Consider the following 21,399-nt stretch of genomic DNA (forward strand, 5'->3'; position numbering starts at 1 on the left):
TGTTGCAGAGCGTTGCAGAGTGTTGCAGGGTATTGCAGAGTAATGCAGAGTATTGCAGAGTAATGGCAGGGAATTGAGGGGTTAAATTTCGGTGAGCAGCGATGTGGGCACTGCAGATGCAGCCCACAGCGCTGCCGACACCGATCTCTTCCCCCTCCGCTGTACCGATCGGTACAAAGAGGGGGAGGAAGGAACCGGCATCATAAGATGACGCCGGTTTGTTTACAAGTGATCACTCCGTCATTTGACGGAGCGATCACGTTATTTTAGTGGGGGGGGGAGGGGGGCGTCCCTTCTCGCCTCCTGTAAGAACGATCAAGCAGCGGAACAGCCGCTACGATCATTCTTATGGTGTAGGGAATCGCCGGCTGAAAAAGCTGATATCTGAATGATGCCTGTAGCTGCATCATTCAGATATCCCTGCACAAAGTCAAGCACGCCATATGATGGCTGGCGGGCGGGAAGTGGTTAAAATGCATTTTTTTTTTAAACATAAAGTTGTATATTTATACAATATTTCTAACACATAGCATGTACATAGCAAAAATGGCACCCCAAAAAAGATTCTCCTACTCCTCCTGTGTACGGCGATACCACATGTGCGAGACTTCCACAGCCTGGTCACATACAGAGGCCAAGTACAGCCGAGCATGGCCGAGCATGGCTGGGTATTGCAGAGTATTATCGGATATGGCTGGGTATCACCGAGTATGGCTGGGTATGGCAATTTACGGCAGATTATTGGCAGGGCACTGCTGGGTTAATTGTCGGTGAGCAGCGCTGTGGGCACTGCAGATCCAGCCCACAGCGCTGCTGACACCGATCTCTCCCCTCTCTCTGTACCGAGAGGGGAGGGAGGAACCAGTGTCATAACATGACGCCGGTTTGTTTACAAGTGATCGCTCCGTCATTTGACGGAGCAATCACATGGTAAACACCCGTGATGAGCCGGGTCCTGTGGACCCGGCGGTCACGGATGCTCTCGCATCTCATGGATGCTTCCAGGGGTCGTGTGAGAGTGGAATTCTGGGAGGACGTACTATAAAGTCCTCCCAGAGTTAAGCAACCGCCCTGTAGCCGTCATTCGGCTATGGGCCGGTTGTTAAGTGGTTAAGAGCTGTGGGCGGAAATGACGTCGCTTCCCGCCCAGCAATTGTATGGAGACGGGTGGGGCCCATCTTCTCCTCAACCGTCTCCATACCTGACAGGAGACAACATGCGACCGCCTCCGCCAGCGGCTCTGGTAAAGCGCCCCCGGATTGCGGCGGGAGTGATCTTGCGGCGAATCTGCGGCAGACCACTTTTATCTTGTAGCAGTCTGCCCGCTGAAGACGAAGATACCAGGGTTATGGGAGCTAGCTGCTGCCATAACTACGATAACCTCCTTCAAACAGCCGCAGTAAAACTGCAGCGGACGGTCCGTAAGTGGTTAATACAGCTTACATGTGAAATCCTTTTCTTGGAGTACATTACGGGAGACAGCAGTCATAGTAATTACTATGTGGGTTAAACGCCACCTATAGATGAATGGACACAGACAGGAAGTCCCCCTCTATATAACCACTCCCATACCTTTTTAGCAAAGTAATGTATATCCCAGCAAGAGGGGAGGGACCTCCGTTTCCCGTGATGTACTCCAAGAAAAGGATAGAGGTAGAGTGCAATCGCGTTTGAAAAGTTGGAACCCTTTTAAATCCATAAGCCTGAACTATAACCTGACAAATCCACTGGGAAATAATCGATTTTGACGCTGCCTGCCCTTTTTCGGGCCCATCTGGCAGCACAAATAAAGCATCAGTCTACCTTATCTGAGCTGTCGCCCTTAGATAGATCCTGACAGCTCTCACCACATCGAGAGAATGCAACAATTTTCTTCTGTATTTTTCTGGGAAAAATGAAGGCAGGAAGACGCAACACCACCTTGTGAATAATTTTGTTAATAAGTTTGGGTCTTTACAGGAAAAAGCTGCCAGTTCTTGCCGAAGTTACTTCAACTAAGAAAACCAACTTCCTTGTCAAAAGGATCAAGGGAATATGGAGCAAAGGGTCAAAGGGTTGTCTCTGCAAGACCGATAAAACTAGATTCAAATCCCATGGGCACAATGGCCACCTAACTGGCAGAGTTATACGAGTTACCTCTTGTATAAAGCCCGGAATAAAATAATGCGAAGCAAGCAGTCTTTGAAAAAATACTGCCAAGGCTGAGATCTGACCCTTGATGATACTCAAGGTTAGCTTCATTTCTACTCCCAATTGGAGAAAGGTAAGAGTTCTCCCTATAACATAATTTCGAGGATGCTAGCTTTTGACTTCACACCAGGAAACATGGGACCTCCAGATCCTATAATAAATGTCCCTAAAAGCCGGTTTCCTTGCATTAATCAGGGTAGTTACCACTAAACCTGAGAGCCTCCGATACTTTAAATTTTGGGCTTCAATAGCCAATCCGTTAAATTTAGTGATTACAAGGTATGATGGAACACCGTTCCTTACGAAAGCAAGTCTAGACAGAGTGGAAGAGTCCACAGTTTCCCTACTGACAACTTAAGAGCCCTGCATACCTGGCTCTTCTGAGCCACGCCGGAGCTACCAGTATCACTGGCTTCCCTTCCTCCTTGATTCTGTGTAAAAGCCACAGTAGGCGCTAAACTGGAGAAATCCATAAATCAGTGAAAACTGATCAAGGGGTCACTAGCGCATCTGTCCCAAATGTGGATCCCTTGTCCTTGACACAAAGCTGTCCAACTTCTTGCTGAACCTGGACACCAATGGATCTATGTCAGGGGTACCTCACCTTTGGCATATGGCTGAAAAAAACTCAGAATGCAGGGACCATTCCCCCGGGGACAACTCTTGGCGGCTCAAGAAGTCTGCCTGACAATTCTCCTCCCAGAATGAAGATCGCTGACAGGCACATGCTTCTCTGCCCATGTCAGAATATGGTCCACCTCCCTTTGGGCCTGACTCCTGGTACCCCCTTGGTGGTTAAAATGTAAGCCACAGCTGTGGTATTGTCTGATTGTATCCTGACAGGGCAACCCTGCAAACTGAAAGTCCATGATATTAGAGCCAGCCGCACTTCCCGAATCTCTAGAATGTTGATGGTCGGAGAGCGAAAAAGCCTTGCCCACTTGCCCTGGACAGTGGCCTCCTCCAGAACCGCTCCCTAGCTCAACAGGCTGGAATCCATTGTTACTACCTTCCAGGCTACTGGCATGAAGGATTTCCCCTTCTGCAAATTTCTGGTCATCACCAACTGAAACTCAAACTTTTGGGGACAAATACATTGGGTAGTCCAAAGTTTGAACCCTTTTGTTCCAAGCAGACAGAATACTGTTTTGCAACAGTCTTGAATGAAATTGGGCATAGGGAATAGCTTTGAACAAAGCTACCATTTTCCCCAGCAACCTCGCGCAAAAGCGAATGGAGAGACCCTTCTTTCCCTTGACCACACGGACCAGATAACTTATAGCCCTGACCTTCGTCTGAGGCAAAAAAAAAATATAGCATTTTTTTGTACTCACCGTAAAATCCTCTTCTCTGTAATTCACCGACCGACACAGCTCCTCTCTTAGCCATTGGGTTGTTATGCCCTATTACTAGGAGATACTAGGCATTAGTAGTAATACAACACTCAGAACTCTTTGGTTCCACCCAGGGGGCGGTCCCTTGGACAACAACCCTCCAGCCTGCCATGCAGTCATCGGTACGTCAACAAGCAGTATAACGTAAAGAGAAAAAAGGAGGTGCGGGTGCTGTGTCGGTCGGTGAATTACAGAGAAAAGGATTTTACGGTGAGTACAAAAAATCCTATTTTCTCTAATATTCACCGACCGACAAAGCTCCTCTCTTAGCCATTGGGATGTCCCCAAGCAGTGGCAAACAAGGGGTGGGAAAAACAGCATATAAAAATTCATCCACCACGGCAAGTGGGAACTAGTGAGACTTTACCCACAAAAAACAACAGTGCGTGGAGAAATCCACCACAAAACCAGGGTACCCTCAACAGGAGTGACCCACAACAATACCAAAAACTGCAGAATGTAATGCAACAGCACATTAACTTAACGGTATTGCGTTTTTAACGGAAAAACAGGAAAAAATAAAATATATTGCATATTCAATTGCAACTATACGGCCGTCTGCAAAACTTTGCGGCCAAAACAAGCATCAGCCGATGCACTGACGTCTACCTTGTAGAACTTGGTAAACATGTGGACAGACTACCAGGTCGCCGCTTTACACACTTGAGCGACAGATGCTTGGTGTCGGAAGCAGAGGCGTATCTAGTGAAAATGGCACCTATGGCACTGAAACTGCGCCCCTGTCAAAACATTTTTAGCATACAGGGCCATGTTTTCACTGCATGATATGCACACAGCTATTCTGTACATCCACGGGCAGGCAGACCAATTCAAATCAATTGGAATGCAGCCCCTGCTCTCGCCTTGATATCTGTTTGGGTGCAGGAACATGCCCCCGAGCACAGACAGTGTGCATTCAAGGACATCCACCCGCACCCGCACCCAAATGGATGTCAGAAGACCAGTGACAATAATGACACACAGCGCCTAGCACAGGCGGTGACAGGTCTCCTGACAGTAACTCACTTTCTGTGACCTGGCTTAGGCCTAGGACATGCTCTGGTCTCAGCTCCTTCAGGCCTAACAACTCCTGTTTGGGGATCGCAGCCACTCTCCAGAGTTCCCCATCACTGTCCTCCCTCCCATGCACGCACCTTTATGCCAGTCAAAATGAACTGCCAGAGGCAGGATTGCAACAAGGCTGCCAGTTGGTCCCTCTGGAATCACTCCCACCGCTAGTGAAGATTCTGTAGTATTCTGAGAAGAAGCAATTCCATAGAGGTAGGTGGAAGGTTCTCTGCCACTGAAGCTTTATCACTAAAAACAGTCTCCCACCTGACATCAGCCTGAGAGGAAGGGGCTTCTCTGCAAAAATGATGCTGTGACAAAACTAATGCATTCATACAGACTGGGAGGTAGAATGTAAGCTCTGGTCCTCGGCTCTAACCCCATAACTGCCTACCTGAGTCTCTATCCCTCTCTGTCCTCCTCAGTTCAGTACCTCCAGGATCCTGCTAGCGTCTTCCTCCTGTAGGAAGCTGATTTCCAGCGGTCTATGCCTGGGTCAGTCAGATCTGTGGCGGGATCTTTCTATGTACACACATGACTTTGCTGCTCAAGATGCACAGAGCAGCCTCGTCCATGGAGAGGAAGCCAAAAGCAGGCACGTCTACAGGGATCCCGGGGATGTCAAGCTCCATATAAACTGGGCAGTGTTGTGTCACTGTGATTTGTCTTGTCCTGTCGCTCTGTGTGCAGGGATGCCAGACCCTGGCTTTATGACCCCCCCTCCTCAAATCTCAGCCTCCCTGTACACACAGCTCCTACAACTTTGCACCAGCAGCCAGGACACATCTACAGGCTGACAAGTCTCCACTGCCAATCTGTGTGGAGCTTGGCACATGCAGCCATGCCCCCCTCAGGCTGTTCTTTGTCAGAAGCACGCCTAACATCTCTGCACCTGAGGACCAGAGCAGGGCAGAGAATCTCTCCGCCAGCCAGGACCAATTGAGTAGCGGGGCAGCTTGATGTACATGCGCCCCGAAAATGAAGAAAAAGTCCCTTCTTTACGCTCACTTCTTGGGCCCTATTTTGACCTGATGGGGCCCAGGAAACTAATTGCATCCCCCCCATAAGCAAGTAGGAACGGGAAGAAGTTTACAAAGCTCTACTTTTAAATTCAGTGAAGAACTCAGGAGCGCCCCCCTTCATATGGCGCCCATGGCACTTACCATATGTGCCATACCCTGGATACGCCACTGGTCGGAAGGCTCAAGACGTTTTGATTGCCCTTGTGGAGTGGGCTGTGACCGGAAGGGGGGCATCTTCAAGGCGTAGGCTTGTACTACAATCTGTCTGATCCACCTGGAAATGGTGGCCGACGAGACCGCCATGCCAAGGCTGAAATTTGCCCCTTAATGGTGCTTAACGCCAATTTCTGGTCTACTCCCTGCTGAAGAAACAGCAGTATCCTGGATATGGAAAAGGAGCATGGATGCCATCCTTTCTCCTCACACATGGAGATGAAGGCCTTCCGGGTACGATAATATATATTCCGAGAAGAAGATTTCAATGCCCTCAACATAGTTGGGATCACTGAGTCCGATAGACCCCGGTTCCTCAACACCTGGCTCTCAATAGCTATGCTGTTAAAGCCAGCAATGGTAAAGCAGGATAGAGGATCGGACCTTGAGACAGAAGGTCCTCTCGTAACGGCAGTTGCCTCCTTCACCAGGCAAAATAAAACTGATGACTGCATGGCAGGCTGGAGGGTTGTTGCCCAAGGGACCGCCCCCTGGCTGGAACTAAAGAGTTCTGAGTGTTGTATTACAACTAATGCCTAGTATCTCCTAGTAATAGGGCATAACAACCCAATGGCTAAGAGAGGAGCTGTGTCGGTCGGTGAATATAAGAGAAACTTGTTCTTGGTCTATGACCAGACCCAAGTATACTAGCCTCCTTACTGGCTGCAAGGCTGAATTTGCTAGGTTGAGAATCCAACCCAGGTTCTCCAAATACCTGACCATGCTGAACACACTGCAGTCTAGCCGCATGACCGACTGATCTTTAAGCAGCAGGTCGTCTAGGTATGTCATTACCGATATACCCTGAAACATTAATCTTGCCAATACCGGGGCAAAAATCTTTGTGAACAGCCAGGGGGCGGTGACTAACCCGAAGGGCAAGGCAACAAACTGAAAATGATGCTGTTCTACCTTGAATCGCAGAAGTTCCTGGTGAGCGGGGTAGATTGTCATATGCAGATATGCATCGTTAATGTCTATTGATGCTAGAAATCCTCCTCCTCTCAGGACGCGATTGACCGGATTGACTCCATGCGAAAAGAGCAGATGGTTAGGAATCAATTTAGATCTTTGAGATCTAGAATAGGTCCGACATCTCCATTTGGTTTTGGCACCGTGAAGAAATTTGAATAAAACCCCATACCCTGCTCCTCTGTTGGAATTTCTGTAATCATACCTCGTGATGTCAACCGGTCCAGTGCCTGGAACAAAGACCTTTTATTAACGGGTCTCTGGGAACATTCGATCTTAGAAAGCGAAATGGTGGAAACTCTCGAAACTCTAGCTTGTAGCCTAGAGATACTGTGGAGATAACCCATCTGTCCTGGATCTTTTCCCGCCAAGCTCCTGAAAACTGTAGAAGCCTTCCCTCCACTTGAGCGAGTGGGGGCGCTCCTTCATGAGGAGGCCTTAGGACTCTGCTTTGTATGCTTCTGCCCCCAGGGCTTCTTCTGACCTTGAGGCTTACCTCTTGAACCGGACGACGGAGGCCGTAAAAACTGCCTGGAGGCTGCAGTACCTCATGCTGGGGAAAGAACGACATTAAATGAAGAATGCTTACTCCTTTTAACCGGTAAAAGAGGACTCTTACCACCTGAAATTGTTTGGATATACTTATCCTAGTCATCTCCGGAACAACGCTTCAACCAGAGAATTCTGCGCATATGCACAGATAAGAGGGCAAAGCGTGACACCTGTTGAATAGAATCTTTAGGGGCGTCCACCTCATAAGGCCCTGTGCAGCTCCTCTAACGCATGGGCTGCTTCCCCTTCAGGGACACAATGACTTGCTTGAGCTGGTCTTTTAAGGACTGACAAACCCCTAATCGCTGCTACTGCAGGCTGTACTGCTGACCCAGCTATAGAAAAAGAGGCTTTAAGTAAAGATCCCAGCTTCTTGTTGACTAGATCTTTGAAAACCTGGGCATTGTCTACTGGACAAATCCTATTTACAGAGGAAATGGCAGCATCCACTGCTGGCAAACTCCACTTTTTACTGAAAGTTTCCATTAGATAAAGAGAAAATCTCCCAGGAGAGATAAAATGCCTATCTGGGTGATCCCAGTCTGCATATACTAGTTGCTCCAGTAGTGGGTGTAAGCATGTGGCCCTGTGAAGGCCTCAAAGAAGAAAAGGGGGCCTCAGCCACCTCCGTTGGGGGAAATTTATATGCCGAACGGACCAATCTCATAAGGTATTGGACCAGCAGTTTTTGGGGTTGCGAGACTGAGAAGGGCTCATCTGAGATTGAGCACTCAGAAGAGGAGTCATCTGCCTGCCCCTCTTCCCGGTCGCCCAATGGAACCTCAATGTCATCTGCCCATTGTTCCAAAACTGGAAGGTCGAGGAGGAGGAGAAGGGGACCTTTCACATTTTTTCCCAGACTAGGAGACAGACACGATCATGTTGGCTATTTTTCCCTCCAACCCAGCTAATGCTGAAGCTGAAGCCAAATCATCCATGGTGACGTATGCAGAGGCTGAAATGTTAGATGTAGCCACTATGCCCGATAGCCTCAATGGCTCGGACCGGTCAGTTGCACCTGGCCTTTCAGGGGAGGATAATACTGTGAAAGCATGACTAGGATACTCAGACCCCGACAGCGGCACTCTTGGGCTCCTCCCTGCTGCATTCCCCCCACTTTTTTTTTTCGGAAAGACTATCCTAAGCACAAAATGCAGAGGTACTCACAATATGCATTCACTGCTGAGCTGTAGTTCAGCAAAAAAAAACAAAAAAAACAGCTGTCATTGGTCAGCCTGATGGCCCGTAGACGTGCCTTTACATGTATACTGTAAAATGAAGCTTCCATATACCCTAATAGCTCAGTTTTTTCCACTGACATGGTCACATGACTGCTCTCTCCGATGTTAGATGGTCACGTGACCGCTCTCCTCCACCAAGCTAAAGCTCGGAGGAGGAGGAGAGGGAGAAGGAGAGCAGCTAGAAAAAAAAAACTAAGATATTGAGATATTTACAAGCTTAGGTTCATAATGACACTGACACAGGAGGAGTGGTGTATGAGAAGGGGCGGGCAAGAGATTTTGTTTTTATCAACTTTAGACTATGCAGGCAGTGCTGTCCCAGGGCCAGGAGAGGGACGGCTGGCCTGACACCCCCCCAATGGGTGGCTCCTGGGGCAACCCACCCGATCCCCGCCCCCCGTTGATAAAACATAATATCGATGTATAACACGCAGGCATCGTTTACCCTCTGTTTTATGGGGTACAAAAGTGTCAATAAATACAGTATTTTTCCTAACAAATTAATTCAAGAACATGTTGCAAACATGATTACAACCCAATGAAAGTCTTGGGGGCAAAGCTACATTTTAGACAATAAAATCCTAACAAGAATTTAACTACAGGTGAGTCTAAAGATTCATTAAACACGTGTCTAGCAGACAGGTGATTATAAAAGGGCATTACTTAAATAAAACCCCTTTCCATTTCATGCTGTCAGCAATGGCATCACATGGAAGCGAAATGTCACAAGGTCAGACAGAATACTGTCGCAAAAGCGATACAAAAATTTAACAAAGATGGAACTGCAACCATCTCACAGACATCCAGGCTGTCCATGAAGGTTAACACCTCCACAGGAGCATCTTCTGATGAGAAGGGTTGAAGAAAATCACCATGCAAGTTCACTGCAGTTATCTAAAGAAGGAGAAAGCCAAACTGGGGCGACTGTCCCGTGAAACAATACAGCATACACTGCATAGGAATGGCATGCATGGGTGTTGTCCTTGAAGGAAGCTTCTCCTAAAGCGCATGCACAAAAAAGTCTGGACAGATTTTGCCAGGGCCCATGCTGAAAAAGAAGAGGACTACTGGGACTCTGTACTCTGGAGTGAGGAGATCAAGATAAATGTTTTATTGGAACTGATGGCTTCAAAACTGTATGGTGTCACAAAGGTGAAGAGTACAAAGAAAAATGCATGGTGCCTACAGTGAAACGTGGTGGTGGCAGTGTCCTTCTGCAGGCCTGCATGAGCAATGTTGGTGTTGGGGAGCTGCATTTTATTGACGATATCATGAATCCACAGATGTACCGCTCTATTATTGAAAGAGAAGATGCTACCATTACTCCGTGCCCTGGGTTGTCATGCACTTTTACCAACATGACAATGATTCAAAACGCACATCTAAGGCCACTGATGCATTTCTGAACAGGGAGAAAGTGATTCAGTAGCCAAGTATGTCTCCTGATCTGAACCCAATCGAACGTCTATGCAGAATTCTGAAGAGACAAGTTGAACCTAACTCTCCATCCAGGCCTAAAGAGGTAGTTCTTGAAGAATGGAAGAAGATAAATGTTGCAATATGTCGCCAACTTGTTCATTCCATGTCTAGAAGACTTGGTGATGTCCCTAAAAATCATGGAGGTCATACAAAATACTAGATGTAGTAGTTTTTGTTGTGGGGTGTATTCATTTTACATCAATAATTTGAGTAAAACTGATAAAGATTTTGCAATCCAAGTTATATTAACCTTACTTTCATGTAATGAGCTAAACAAATGTTCTATAAAACTCAGTTTTGCATACATTTTTGAATTTTCGCTTGTGTTCATTGAGCTATTGATGTGTTCATTGAGCTATTGATTGAAATCTTACTTTACATAAAAGGGGTGTACTCATTAATGCTGAGCTATATATATATCAGCATTCATAAGTCCCTTTGTTTGAGTACATCATGGGACACAGAGTCAGGCTAATATTAATTACCTACAGGGAAAGCCCAAATCAATAGCCTTGAGGGGAGGGGGGCACCCTGCCAAACATAAGCGATCAGAACTTATATGGCAGCCCACAGTACACTGCGGCCGAAAGCCAAATCTTCAGCTGCTCGAACATCCACTTGATAACATTTTGTGAACGTATGCACTGAAGACCAAGTATCAATTTTACAAATCTGAGCCAAATAACAGATGGTGAAAAGCCCAGGAGGTTCGTACACCCCTGGTAGAATGAGCTTTATGTTGCAGACCGTAGGCCTGAATGATCATTTAGGGACCCAATTGGCAATGGAAGCCTTGGAAGCTGCCTGCCTCTTCTTGGGCCTTTTGGTAAAACATAAAAGACTGCCCGGACTGAAGAGTGCAGTCTCTCTTCCGCCGAGTGAGGCTGAAAGAAAAAAGAAGGTAAAATAACGTCCCGATTTAAATGAAAGGCTGACACCACTTTTGGCAAAAAGGATGGAACAGGTATGGTATGATCAAGTATGGTTCCCAGCACGAAAGGGCCGCCAACTCTGACACCCTTCTAGCTGAGGTGATAGCCATCAGGAAGGCTAGCCTGCGTTAAAGTCTAATGGAATTTCCTTGATAGGTTCAAATGATTGTTTCAGTAACACAGACACCACCAAGTTCAAGTTCCAAGGACACATAGGTGACCTAAAAGGGGAAGCAAGTGAGTTTCCCCCTGCATAAAGGTTCGGATCAGGGAATGGGAGGCTAAAGGCCATTGGAAGAATACTGATAGGGCGGAAACTTGACCTCTGATTGTACTCCAAGCCAATTTGATTTCCACAGCTGACTGTAGAAAAGAGAATTCTCCCAATCACGTATTTCCAAGGATGCCATTTTCTGGCTTCACACCAAGCAATATCAGTCTTCCAGACCTTATAACTTTTCCTAGTGACAGCTTTTCTTAAGCCCCATACACACTATCAGTTTTTCTGCTGAGCTTTTCCTTCAGGTTTACCAAAACCATGTAGTGCAAGGGCCTGCCTGATTGCATGCAAATTGAAACTCCTAAGGTTTGACCTCATATTATATGGTTTTGGTAAATCTGAAGGAAAGACTCGGAAGAAAAACTGATAGTGTGTATGGGGCTTAACATTGACTAGGGTAGACACTATTGTTCCCGAGATGCCACGGTCCTTCTGCACCCTGGCTTCAATAGCCATGCCTTCAAATTTAGAGACTGTAAATTGGGGTGAAATATAGAACCTCGAGACAGTAGTTTGAGGCGACGTGGAAGCGTCCATGGCCCATCTCACAATCTTCAGGAACCAGGGCCTTTTGGGCCAGGCTGGTGCCACCAGAATGACTGGAACCCCCTCTTTCCGAATTCTGAGCAACAAATGTGGAAGGAGAGGGATCAAAGGGAAAGCATAAACCAGGGAGTACTGTCTCCATGGAACTATCAGAGCATCTGCTCCAATTGCCAGAGGATACCTTGTTCAGGACACAACTTGCTGTAGCTTGTGGTTTAAATTGGATGCCAATAGATCGACCTCTGGCCATCCCCAGCACTGGCAAATTTCCTGGAACACCCCTGGGTGTAGGGACCTTTCCCCCGGGCAGATCTGCTGGCGGCTGAGATAATCTGCCTTCCAGTCCTCTACTCCCGGGATATGGACTGCTAATATAACATGTCCCTCTGCCAAGGCTAGTATGTGGTTCACCTTCTTCAGAGCTGAATGACTCCTGGTACAGCCTTGGTGGTTTATATAGTGGCATTGTCAGACTGAACCCTGATAGGGCAGTCCTGAAGCTCCACCGTCCAGGACCGTAGGGCCAGACCTAATGCCTGTAGCAGGATCTGTTCTGTCACTGACCATTTCCCCTGAGCTGTGAGCCCTACTAGGGTTGCTCCACAGCCTGAGAGACTGGCATCTGTAGTCAGTACTCTCCAAGTTACCAGGAGAAAGGATTTTCCCTTTCGCAGGTTTTGGTCTGGCAACCACCAGTTTAGGCTTAAGAGTGCCTGAGGAGATAAGCAAATTGGATAATCCAGGGCTTGTCCTCTTCTGTTCCAGGCCAACAAGATTAGAGGTCGACCGATATATCGGCCGGCCGATATATCGGCCGATATTTGCCGTTTTTTAAATAATCGGCATCGGCCGATTTGTGCTGATAAAAAGCCGATTTAGAACTACAGCGGGACTTTGAAATGACTTCTGTATAGAATGGTCTAAGTTGACTGAGTCGTCATAGCAACCCTTTCCTCCACTCTGGGCAGGCTGCCAAGAAAACAACAGAAAGATACAATGTTTACACTTGAATGAATTAAGTCATCTCTGTGTGTAGAAGTTCTCAGTTTAACCATTTAAAGACTAAATCTTTTCTGACACTTGTTGCTTACAAGTAAAAAATCCTGTATTTTCTGCCAGAAAATCACTTAGACCCCCCAAAAAAGGATATATATTTTTTTAGCAGAGATCCTAGGGAATAAAATAGCGGTTGTTGCAATATTTTATGTCACACGGCATTTGCACAGAGGTCTTTCAAATGCATTTTTTGGGGAAAAAAATACACCATTTAAAAAATAAAAATAAAATAAAAACAGTAAAGTTAGCCCATTTTTTTTTTTTTGTCCAAAAATTTTGACTACCTGTTTTTATTTAATATATATATATTTTTTTATCTAAATCATACATACAAGTAAACTGATTGGAGGTTTGTTTTGTTTAATAAATGTTTAAGTGTAAGAAATTTTCTGTATCACGTATGAAGGCCGCTTTCACACTGGAGCGGACAGGCGTTGATGGTAAAACGCAAGTTTTAGCGGCTCTTTACCATCATTTTAGCGGTGCTATTTGGCTGCTAGTGGGGCACATATAACCCAGCTAGCGGCCAAGGAAGAGGTTAAATGCGCCCATGAAGCACCGCTGCCAAATCGCATTGCATGCGCTTCGGCAGTGGTGCCCATTTATATCAATGGGCAGGAGTGGTGGAGGAGCGGTATACACCACTCCAAACGTGCTGCTTGCAGGACTTTTTTTTTAAGATCCTGCCAGTGCATCGCCTCAGTGTGAAAGCACTCTGTCTTTCACACAGACTGCAGGGGAGCCATTTTACAGGCACTTTACAGGCGCTATTTTTAGCCCAAAAGCGCCTTAAAAAACGCCCCAGTGGGAAAGGTGTGTTAGATCAAGGGGGATTAAAAATAAATAAAATGAAATCGGCCTAACATATCGGCCCAAAAAAATCGGCATCATATATCGGCTATCGGCCGCCATGATTTCTAAATATCGGCATCGGCATCGGCCAGAGAAAAACCCATATCGGTCGACCTCTAAACAAGATGTTGTGTTGTAAAGGCCTGGAATGGAACTGGGCATAGGGCACTGCCTCGAAGGAAGATACCATCCTCCCGAGAAGACTCATACAGAGCCGAATGGAGGGTTTGTCTGGTGCCACTTATCGGACGCACCTAAACCTTCAGGGCACAGATCCTTACAGGTGGCAAGAATACTCTTGCTTGAACCATATCTAGGATCAGACCTAAATATTTTCGATTTTGAGCTGGTTTCAAGGCTGAATTTTCGGTATTTATGATCCAGCCTAAGCTTTTCAAATAGGGTAGAGCCACAAACTGAAAATTACATTCCTCTACTGCAAAACATAGGAACCTCTGATGAGGATGAAAGAAAGGTATGTGTAAATATGCATCTTTTATATCGATGGAGGAAAGAAAGTCTCCCCTCTGGAACAAGGCTACCACTGAGTGGACAGACTCCATCCGAAAGGACTATCAGTAGATACTTGTTCAGGTATCTGAGGTCCAAAATGGGCCTTGTAACCCCGTTTGGTTTCTGCACCGTAAACAGGTTTCAGTAAAACCCTGTGCCCCTTTCGGATACTTGAAGCAATAAGGTTTCTTTTTGGAGGATCCAAGGGAACGCTGAATCTCAAAAACCTCTGAGGGGGAACCCCCCGCAACTCCAGCTTGTAACCGCAAGATATAATTAAGGCAGGGCTCGACAAAACCCGGGCGCCAGGTCGCATTGGCGACTAGAAATAGCGACCTCGCGCCTGGGGCAGCACAGCTGGGGGTATCCTGTCTCTGTGGACCCCCCCCAGCGTGATCGCGTCGGGCCGTTCCGCCGGCGGCCGAAAATTTAGGCCGCGGCTTTGAGGCCTTCTGCGGTCCTATGATTCCTTATGGAATCTGGCGCCCTCTTGTGGTCGCTGTTGGTATGACAAACCAGCAATGCTAATTTCCTCTGCAAAGTTTCCTCTGCCTGTTTTATATTACCTGCCTCTTCTTCCCTTTATTTAGAACCCCCTAAACATTATATATATTTTTTATTCTAACACCCTAGAGAATAAAATGGTGGTTGTTGCAATACTGTCTGTCACACCGTATTTGTGCAGCGGACTTACAAGCGCACTTTTGTTGGGAAAAATAATTTAGTTAATAAAAAAATAAGACAACAGTAAAGTTAGCCCAATTATTTTTTATATTGTGAAAGATAATGTTACGCCGAGTAAATTGATACCCAACATGTCACGCTTCAAAATTGCACCCACTCATGGAATGGCGACAAACTTTTACCCTTTAAAATCTCCATAGGCGACGTTTAAAAAAATTCTACAGGTTGCACGTTTTGAGTTACAGAGGAGGTCTGGGGCTAGAATTATTGCTCTCGCTCTACCGATCACAGCGCTACCTCCTATGTGTGGTTCGAACACCGATTTTATATGCAAGCAGGACAGGGCACATTTAAAAAATTATTATTTTTTCTGCTTATTTTAACTTTTTTTTTTTTTCCACTGTTCTTTTAAAAAAAAATGTTGTGTCACTTTTATTCTTATTACAAGGAATGTAAAAATCCCTTGTAATAGAAAAAGCATGACAGGTCCTCTTAAATATGAGATCTGGGGTCAGAGAGACCTCGGATCTCATATTTACACTAAAATGCAATTGAAAAAAAAATTGTCATTTGAAAAAAATAAATAAAATGTCCCTCTAAGAGCTAAGGGCAATGACTTGGAGACGGGGGGGGGGGGGGGGGCGGCGACGGCGCTGCTATCTTCCCCTCACTCGTCTCCATGTCAGGCCAGGGACAGGTCCGGATCGCCGCCACGGACCAGGCTCCTAACTTTTTAAGCTGGCTCCTAGATTCCAAGCAAATTTGTCAACCCCTGAATTAAGGTGACCCACTCGTCCTGAATTATTGTCCTCCAAATGTCCGCAAAGTGCAGCAGCCTTCCCCTCACTCGATGGAGTGGGGTGTCCCCTCAAAAGGAGGGCTTGGTGCGGTGTTTAGAAGAATTTTGGACTCAGGGCTTCTTCTGGCCTTGTGGCTTGCCCCTGGCCCTAGCGCTCTGTTGGCAGCAGAACCGCCTTGATGCTGGGACACTGGAGAAAAATATCTTACTTTCAGGCAGATCATCCTTCCGGTTAGGCCTAACAAGCCCTTTGACCTGATCCTTTACTGACTGGCAGATACAAATTGCTGCAACAGCTGGCTGAACAGCTAAACTGACCAAAAAAAAAAAAGGAAGCCTATAATAATAATAATAATGACTCCAATTTCTTGTCAACAGGGTCTTTCAAACACTGTGTATTATCTACCAGACAAGTTAAGTTCTTGTTTAAGGAAGAGACTGCTGCATCTACTACTGCTAGCATGCTCCATTTATTTATGAACTTTTTATTCATGGAATCAAAAAGGGAAAATCTCTTTGGGAACATCCCGACAGGATTTTTGTTCCTAATCAGCATACACCACCTGTTCCAACAAGGGGTGTAGAGGAAAAGCCTGTGCAGCCTGAAGAGGCCTCAGGGATCCCAAAGAGGACCAGGGGGACTCCGTCATCTCTGCAAGAGGCAACTTAAAGGCAGAACGAACCATTTCGGTCAGAGTGAGGATCAAAAGCCCCTCCAACTGAGAGGCAAACATCAACTGGATATCTTCTTGTCCAGATTGCTCAGAAGCAGACTCCTCTGCTGGGCCCTCCACAGAGCCCTGATCTTTAAGCCCTTGTACACACGGTCGGAGATTCCGATGGAGTGTGTCCTATCGGACCATTTTGTCGGATATTCCGACTGTGTGTGGTCTCCGACGGACCAACTTTTCCAACTTGCCGGTAAAATTTTCAGACAAAATGCTCCGATTGGACATACTCCGATCATGTGTAGCCTACTCCGACGGACAAAGTGCCACGCATGCTCAGATCACATTCCTAGACCAAAGCTATTGGCTACTAGCCTGAACGTAGTCCCGTTGTAACGAAATAATGTCATCACGTTATGTACAATCGGATTTTCCGACAACTTTGTCTGACCGTGTGTATGCAACAGTTTCGGACAAAATCCAACGGATTTGGTTGTCAGAATGTCCGACCGTGTGTACAAGGGCTAAGAGTTTCCGCATCCTCAATCCATTCCTGCTCTAGACTAGACTACTCCGGGGAGGGGGATCTGTCAAGCTTACTGCCACCATGCGGGATGGAGGCAATCATGCCAGAAATCCTGTGCTCTAACTCGGCTAGGGCAGAGGACAGTTTATCCTTGGTGATAAAGGGTGAAGCAGCAGCGTTGACTATAGGCACAATACCAGAAAGGTGCAGCAGCTCAGATTGGCTGGAAGCCTCTGGTCTTTCAGGGGATACGACTAGGTTCATCAGGAACTACTGAGGACATAGGTGCGCCCTTCCCTGTAGTGTTGGTCCCGCTACTCTTTTCTGAAGACATTTACCTTGACAAAAAGAGAGTGCATGGGTGTAGTATTAAAAACACCTCAGAAGGGAGACCCCTTAATAGGGCTTGCGAAGCTCCTATGTAACAATCCTGCTAAGCACTTTTAGCCTGCCAAGCAACACTTTGGTGACTCACGTGAACCAGTGCAAGGAAAAAATGAACCGCTGCAAGTGTCTGTTCAGAGCCTGCTCTGTGTCCCACAGCTGCCTTCTGGAAGCACTGCATGCTTGGCCTACACAGCTTAAATAAGCTGGGTGTGTGCTAGAATGTTCTGACGCGAATCCTCGTGCGCCCAAATAAAGGCTACTGCACATTGTGCAGTGAAACAGAGTGCGCCATGGCCACCAAAACAAACATCTGCCAAGTTCAGCTGCGCTTTTGCAAATGCACCATGGCCAACAAACAACTGCTGAGCACAGTGGAACTCTTGCTAATGCACACAGGCCATGGTGAACCAAGGCAAAATGGAGCACTGACACGCGCCTTCATACAGGTAAGAAACAGCCAAACACAAGCAAAAAAGTTACACGTTGCAAACACCCACAGCTAGCCCAAAACGTTCCCCGTATGGTCACCGTGCACAGGTGTCCAGCCTCTAGCTAGCTTGACTGATTGTTACAATCACTGGGACACCCCACAATAATAAGTAAAGTGTTTTCACTTACCCATCCTGGCACAGAGCAGCTTAGAAACTTCACCCATCATGGCGGGTTCCTGTCACTTGAGGACCTTCAAGGACTGGGTACCTTTCATGTTTGGGGTCCACTCCCTTGGATCTGCACAGTACCCTGCAGGAATGCCTTAGCGCTGTGGTGTCCAGGATTCCACTTCGCAGGGTCCAGCACCCGGAGGCTGCATTACAGGCAAAACCTTGCAGGATCTTGAGTCTTCTTTGCAAGGCTCGGGTAACATTTATCTAAGCATACAAAGCTTGTGCCAAATGGATCCAATCAGTCAATCCCTTGATTCATTTAAGAACAATTTGTGGGACTAGAGACCTGAAGCTCAGAGAGCTCAAACAAACCATGCCATACACCTTGCAGACACTGGTAAAAAAAAAAAATGAATTGTTTCTTGTGTGCTAGGGGTTATATAGGGGATCACATCCTGTCTGAAGACCTTTGGTCTACGGTGTCCATTCACCTGGAGATGGAGTATAACCAAGTAATGAATATTAGCCTGACTCTGTGTGCCATGATGTATGAAAATGTACATTTTTTTTAACCACCAAGAACTACAACCATTATCGGAGTGTGCAGCTACTAAAATCATCTTTAATTACTGCCAGTCACATTATCTCACCCCCTCGAAGAGCCATTATATTCTTCAATCCTTGATGTTTGGCCTTCTGTAGGTGCCTTGTGATCTCCTCCTTGGTTTGTTGACAACATGTCATGTGCAAAACTGTCTCAAGGCCACAAAATTTGACAGCCGTGCTTGCAATCATCATGGAAGAGGTGTCCTTATCGGAGCCAGGGTCCCCTGCAGGGTGCCAGGTCACATCGATAAAGAGGGGCCCACCAGAGCCCATTCGATCAAACCTGCAAAACAGGAGGAAATAATCAGCTAAATATACTACAAAGTTTTACATTCAGTTTTTCAGTGATCTACTACAACTATGGCTTATTCTGGAGGCAAGAAGGACACATACTAACTCTTAAAGGATTAAGTTGACCTTTTCTAACATGTTACACCCGTATTCAGGGTGTAATATGCAACATGTAATATATGATCCACTAGAGAGAATACTCTGTGTGAAACAGCGCTTGCTACTAAAAAAACAAAGTGATTAACAATAAAGTAGAAAGTATATAAAAAAAAAGTTTCTTAATTTACATACATTTAAAAAAAAAAAAAAAATTAATTCATGTTAAGTCCAAAACAATGAAGTATTAGAATCTCGGTGATCATAAATAATATTTTGTGCAAAAGTTCTCTCAGGCTTACAAGACTGGCTCAAAGACAATGTGGGCTGCATGCACTAACAGTTGTTTCACAATGGAAAGACCCACCAGCGAAAGGCGAATAAAAAAAAAAAAAGCCCACTCAGACATTGTTGACTCTTAGCCTGGCAAAAGGATAATAAGGCTTAATGGTCTCTGTGAAAGGGAAGAAAACCCACCAGTCTTCACACCCTCTCCTCACGGTAGTACGTGGTTCTGGGGATAGGGGCTCTAAAGCCCAATACAGACCCTGAAACTGAGCTGCAGCACGGTGGCCAAGACCATACAGCGGTTTAACAGGACAGGTTCCACTTAGAACAGGCCTCATCATGGTCGACCAAAGAAGTTGAGTTCACGTGCTCAGCTTCATAAACAGAGGTTGTTTTTTGGGAAAGGTATGTAGACGTTTGAGTGCTGCCAGCATTGCTGCAGGGGTTGGGGGGGTGGGGTCAGCCTGTCGGTGCTCAGACTATACGCATCAAATTGGTCTGTTGTCCCAGAACGGAGCCTCTTCTAAAGATGATGCACAAGAAAGCCCACAGTTTGCTGAAGACAAGCAGACTAAGGACATGGATTACTGGAACCATGTCCCGTGGTCTGATGAAACCAAGATAAAACTTATTTGGTTCATATGGTGTCAAGCGTGTGTGGCGGCATCCAAGTGAGGAGTACAAAGACAAGTGTGTCTTGCATAAAGTGAAGCATGGTGGTGGGAATATAATGGTTTGGGGGCTGCACGAGTGCTGCTGACACTGGGGAGTTACAGTTCATTAAGGGAACTATAAATGCCAACATGTACGGTAAAATTCTGAAGTAGAGCATGAGCCCCGCCCTTTGGGGACTGGGCCGCAGGGCAGTATTCCAACATAACCACCCAAAACACACCAATACGACCACTGCCTTGCTAAAGAAGCTGAGGGTAAAGGTGATGGACTGGCCAAGCATGTCTCCAGACCTAAACTCTATTTAGCATCTGTGGGGATTCATCAAACAGAAGGTGGAGGAGCGCAAGGTCTCTAACATTCACAAGCTCTGTGATCTCATCATGGAGGAGTGGAAGAGGACTCCAGTGGCAACCTGTGAAGCTCTGATGAACTCCATACCCAAGAGCAGCGATTCTCAACCAGGGTTCCGTGGAAACCCTAGGGTTCCTCCAAAGGTTGCTAAGGGTTCCTTCGGCATTAGGCAATTTTTGCCTCTCATATAAGTTCCCACTGACACCATTGATCTTTTTAGCTATCTGTAAGGATGTAATTCTTCCCAGTGACCACAAGTGTAAGGACCATTCTTCCCACTGACCATCACACTAATGTATAATGAGTTGTAGAGTTCTAATTTTTAGCAGGGGTTCCTCAAGACCAGAGAACTATTTCAAAGGTTCCTCTGTGTTGAAAAGGTTGAGAAAGGCTGCCCAAGAGGGTTAAGGCAGTGCTAAAAAAAAAAAAAAAAAAAAAAAAAAAAAAATGGTGGACACACAAAATAGACACGTTGGGCCCAATTTGGACATTTTGTACTCACTTTTTTTGCCAGTGGTTTAGACATTGATTGTCTGTAGAGTTATTTTGAGGGAACAGCAAATTTACACTGTTATACAAGCTGTACACTCACCATGTAATGTGATGTCTTCTCTCTCTCTCTCCTTGCCTGTCAGGAATCCCCAGTGTGAACCGAGTTAAAATGCTTGTAAAATCCTATAATCCACTCTTACAGTAGTATATAATGTACAATGTGTGCGTTTCTGTAATATAAATGTGCCAAATACCTTCGTTATAGCACTGCTCAGTATTTCTGTGACCCGCCGGAGCTCTCTTCCCCGCTCCGAGCGCTGAGGGGGCGGCATGCTGTACTGTATACTGCAGAAATAGTAGATTGTAGGATTCTGCAAGCATTATAAACTAGGGCTTACATTGCAGCTCTTATTTTCGGGAAAACATGAGAGAGAGATTATATTATTATTTTTTTTACACACACACACACACACACACACTCCCAAGTGACAGTTCCACAATCTAACCTGTGAAGATATATAGGGAGTTTAGTGTTTGGATTGATCAACACTATGCAAGTGGACACAGAATCTTCCAAAATGTGCAGATGAGCAAAATTATAGATTTCAGAAGTATAAGCCA

The 21,399-nt window shown here is 46.1% G+C and overlaps 1 protein-coding gene across 6 annotated transcripts in view; it reads right to left on the reverse strand.

Moving 5' to 3' along the window:
* Nucleotides 1-21,399, reverse strand: part of MTHFR (methylenetetrahydrofolate reductase) — a 58,185-nt gene that overhangs the window by 16,454 nt on the left and 20,332 nt on the right. For all 6 annotated transcript variants that reach the window (XM_077457726.1, XM_077457727.1, XM_077457731.1 and 3 more), the window contains exon 3: nt 18,630-18,868. In XM_077457726.1, the coding sequence (XP_077313852.1) occupies nt 18,630-18,868 (239 nt within the window). The remainder of the gene's footprint in view (nt 1-18,629; nt 18,869-21,399) is intronic.

Source organism: Lithobates pipiens, unplaced genomic scaffold (assembly GCF_037356315.1).
Source record: "Lithobates pipiens isolate NorthernLeopardFrog02 unplaced genomic scaffold, aLitPip1_a1.2 Scaffold_27, whole genome shotgun sequence".
NCBI classification, from domain to species: Eukaryota; Metazoa; Chordata; class Amphibia; order Anura; family Ranidae; genus Lithobates; species Lithobates pipiens.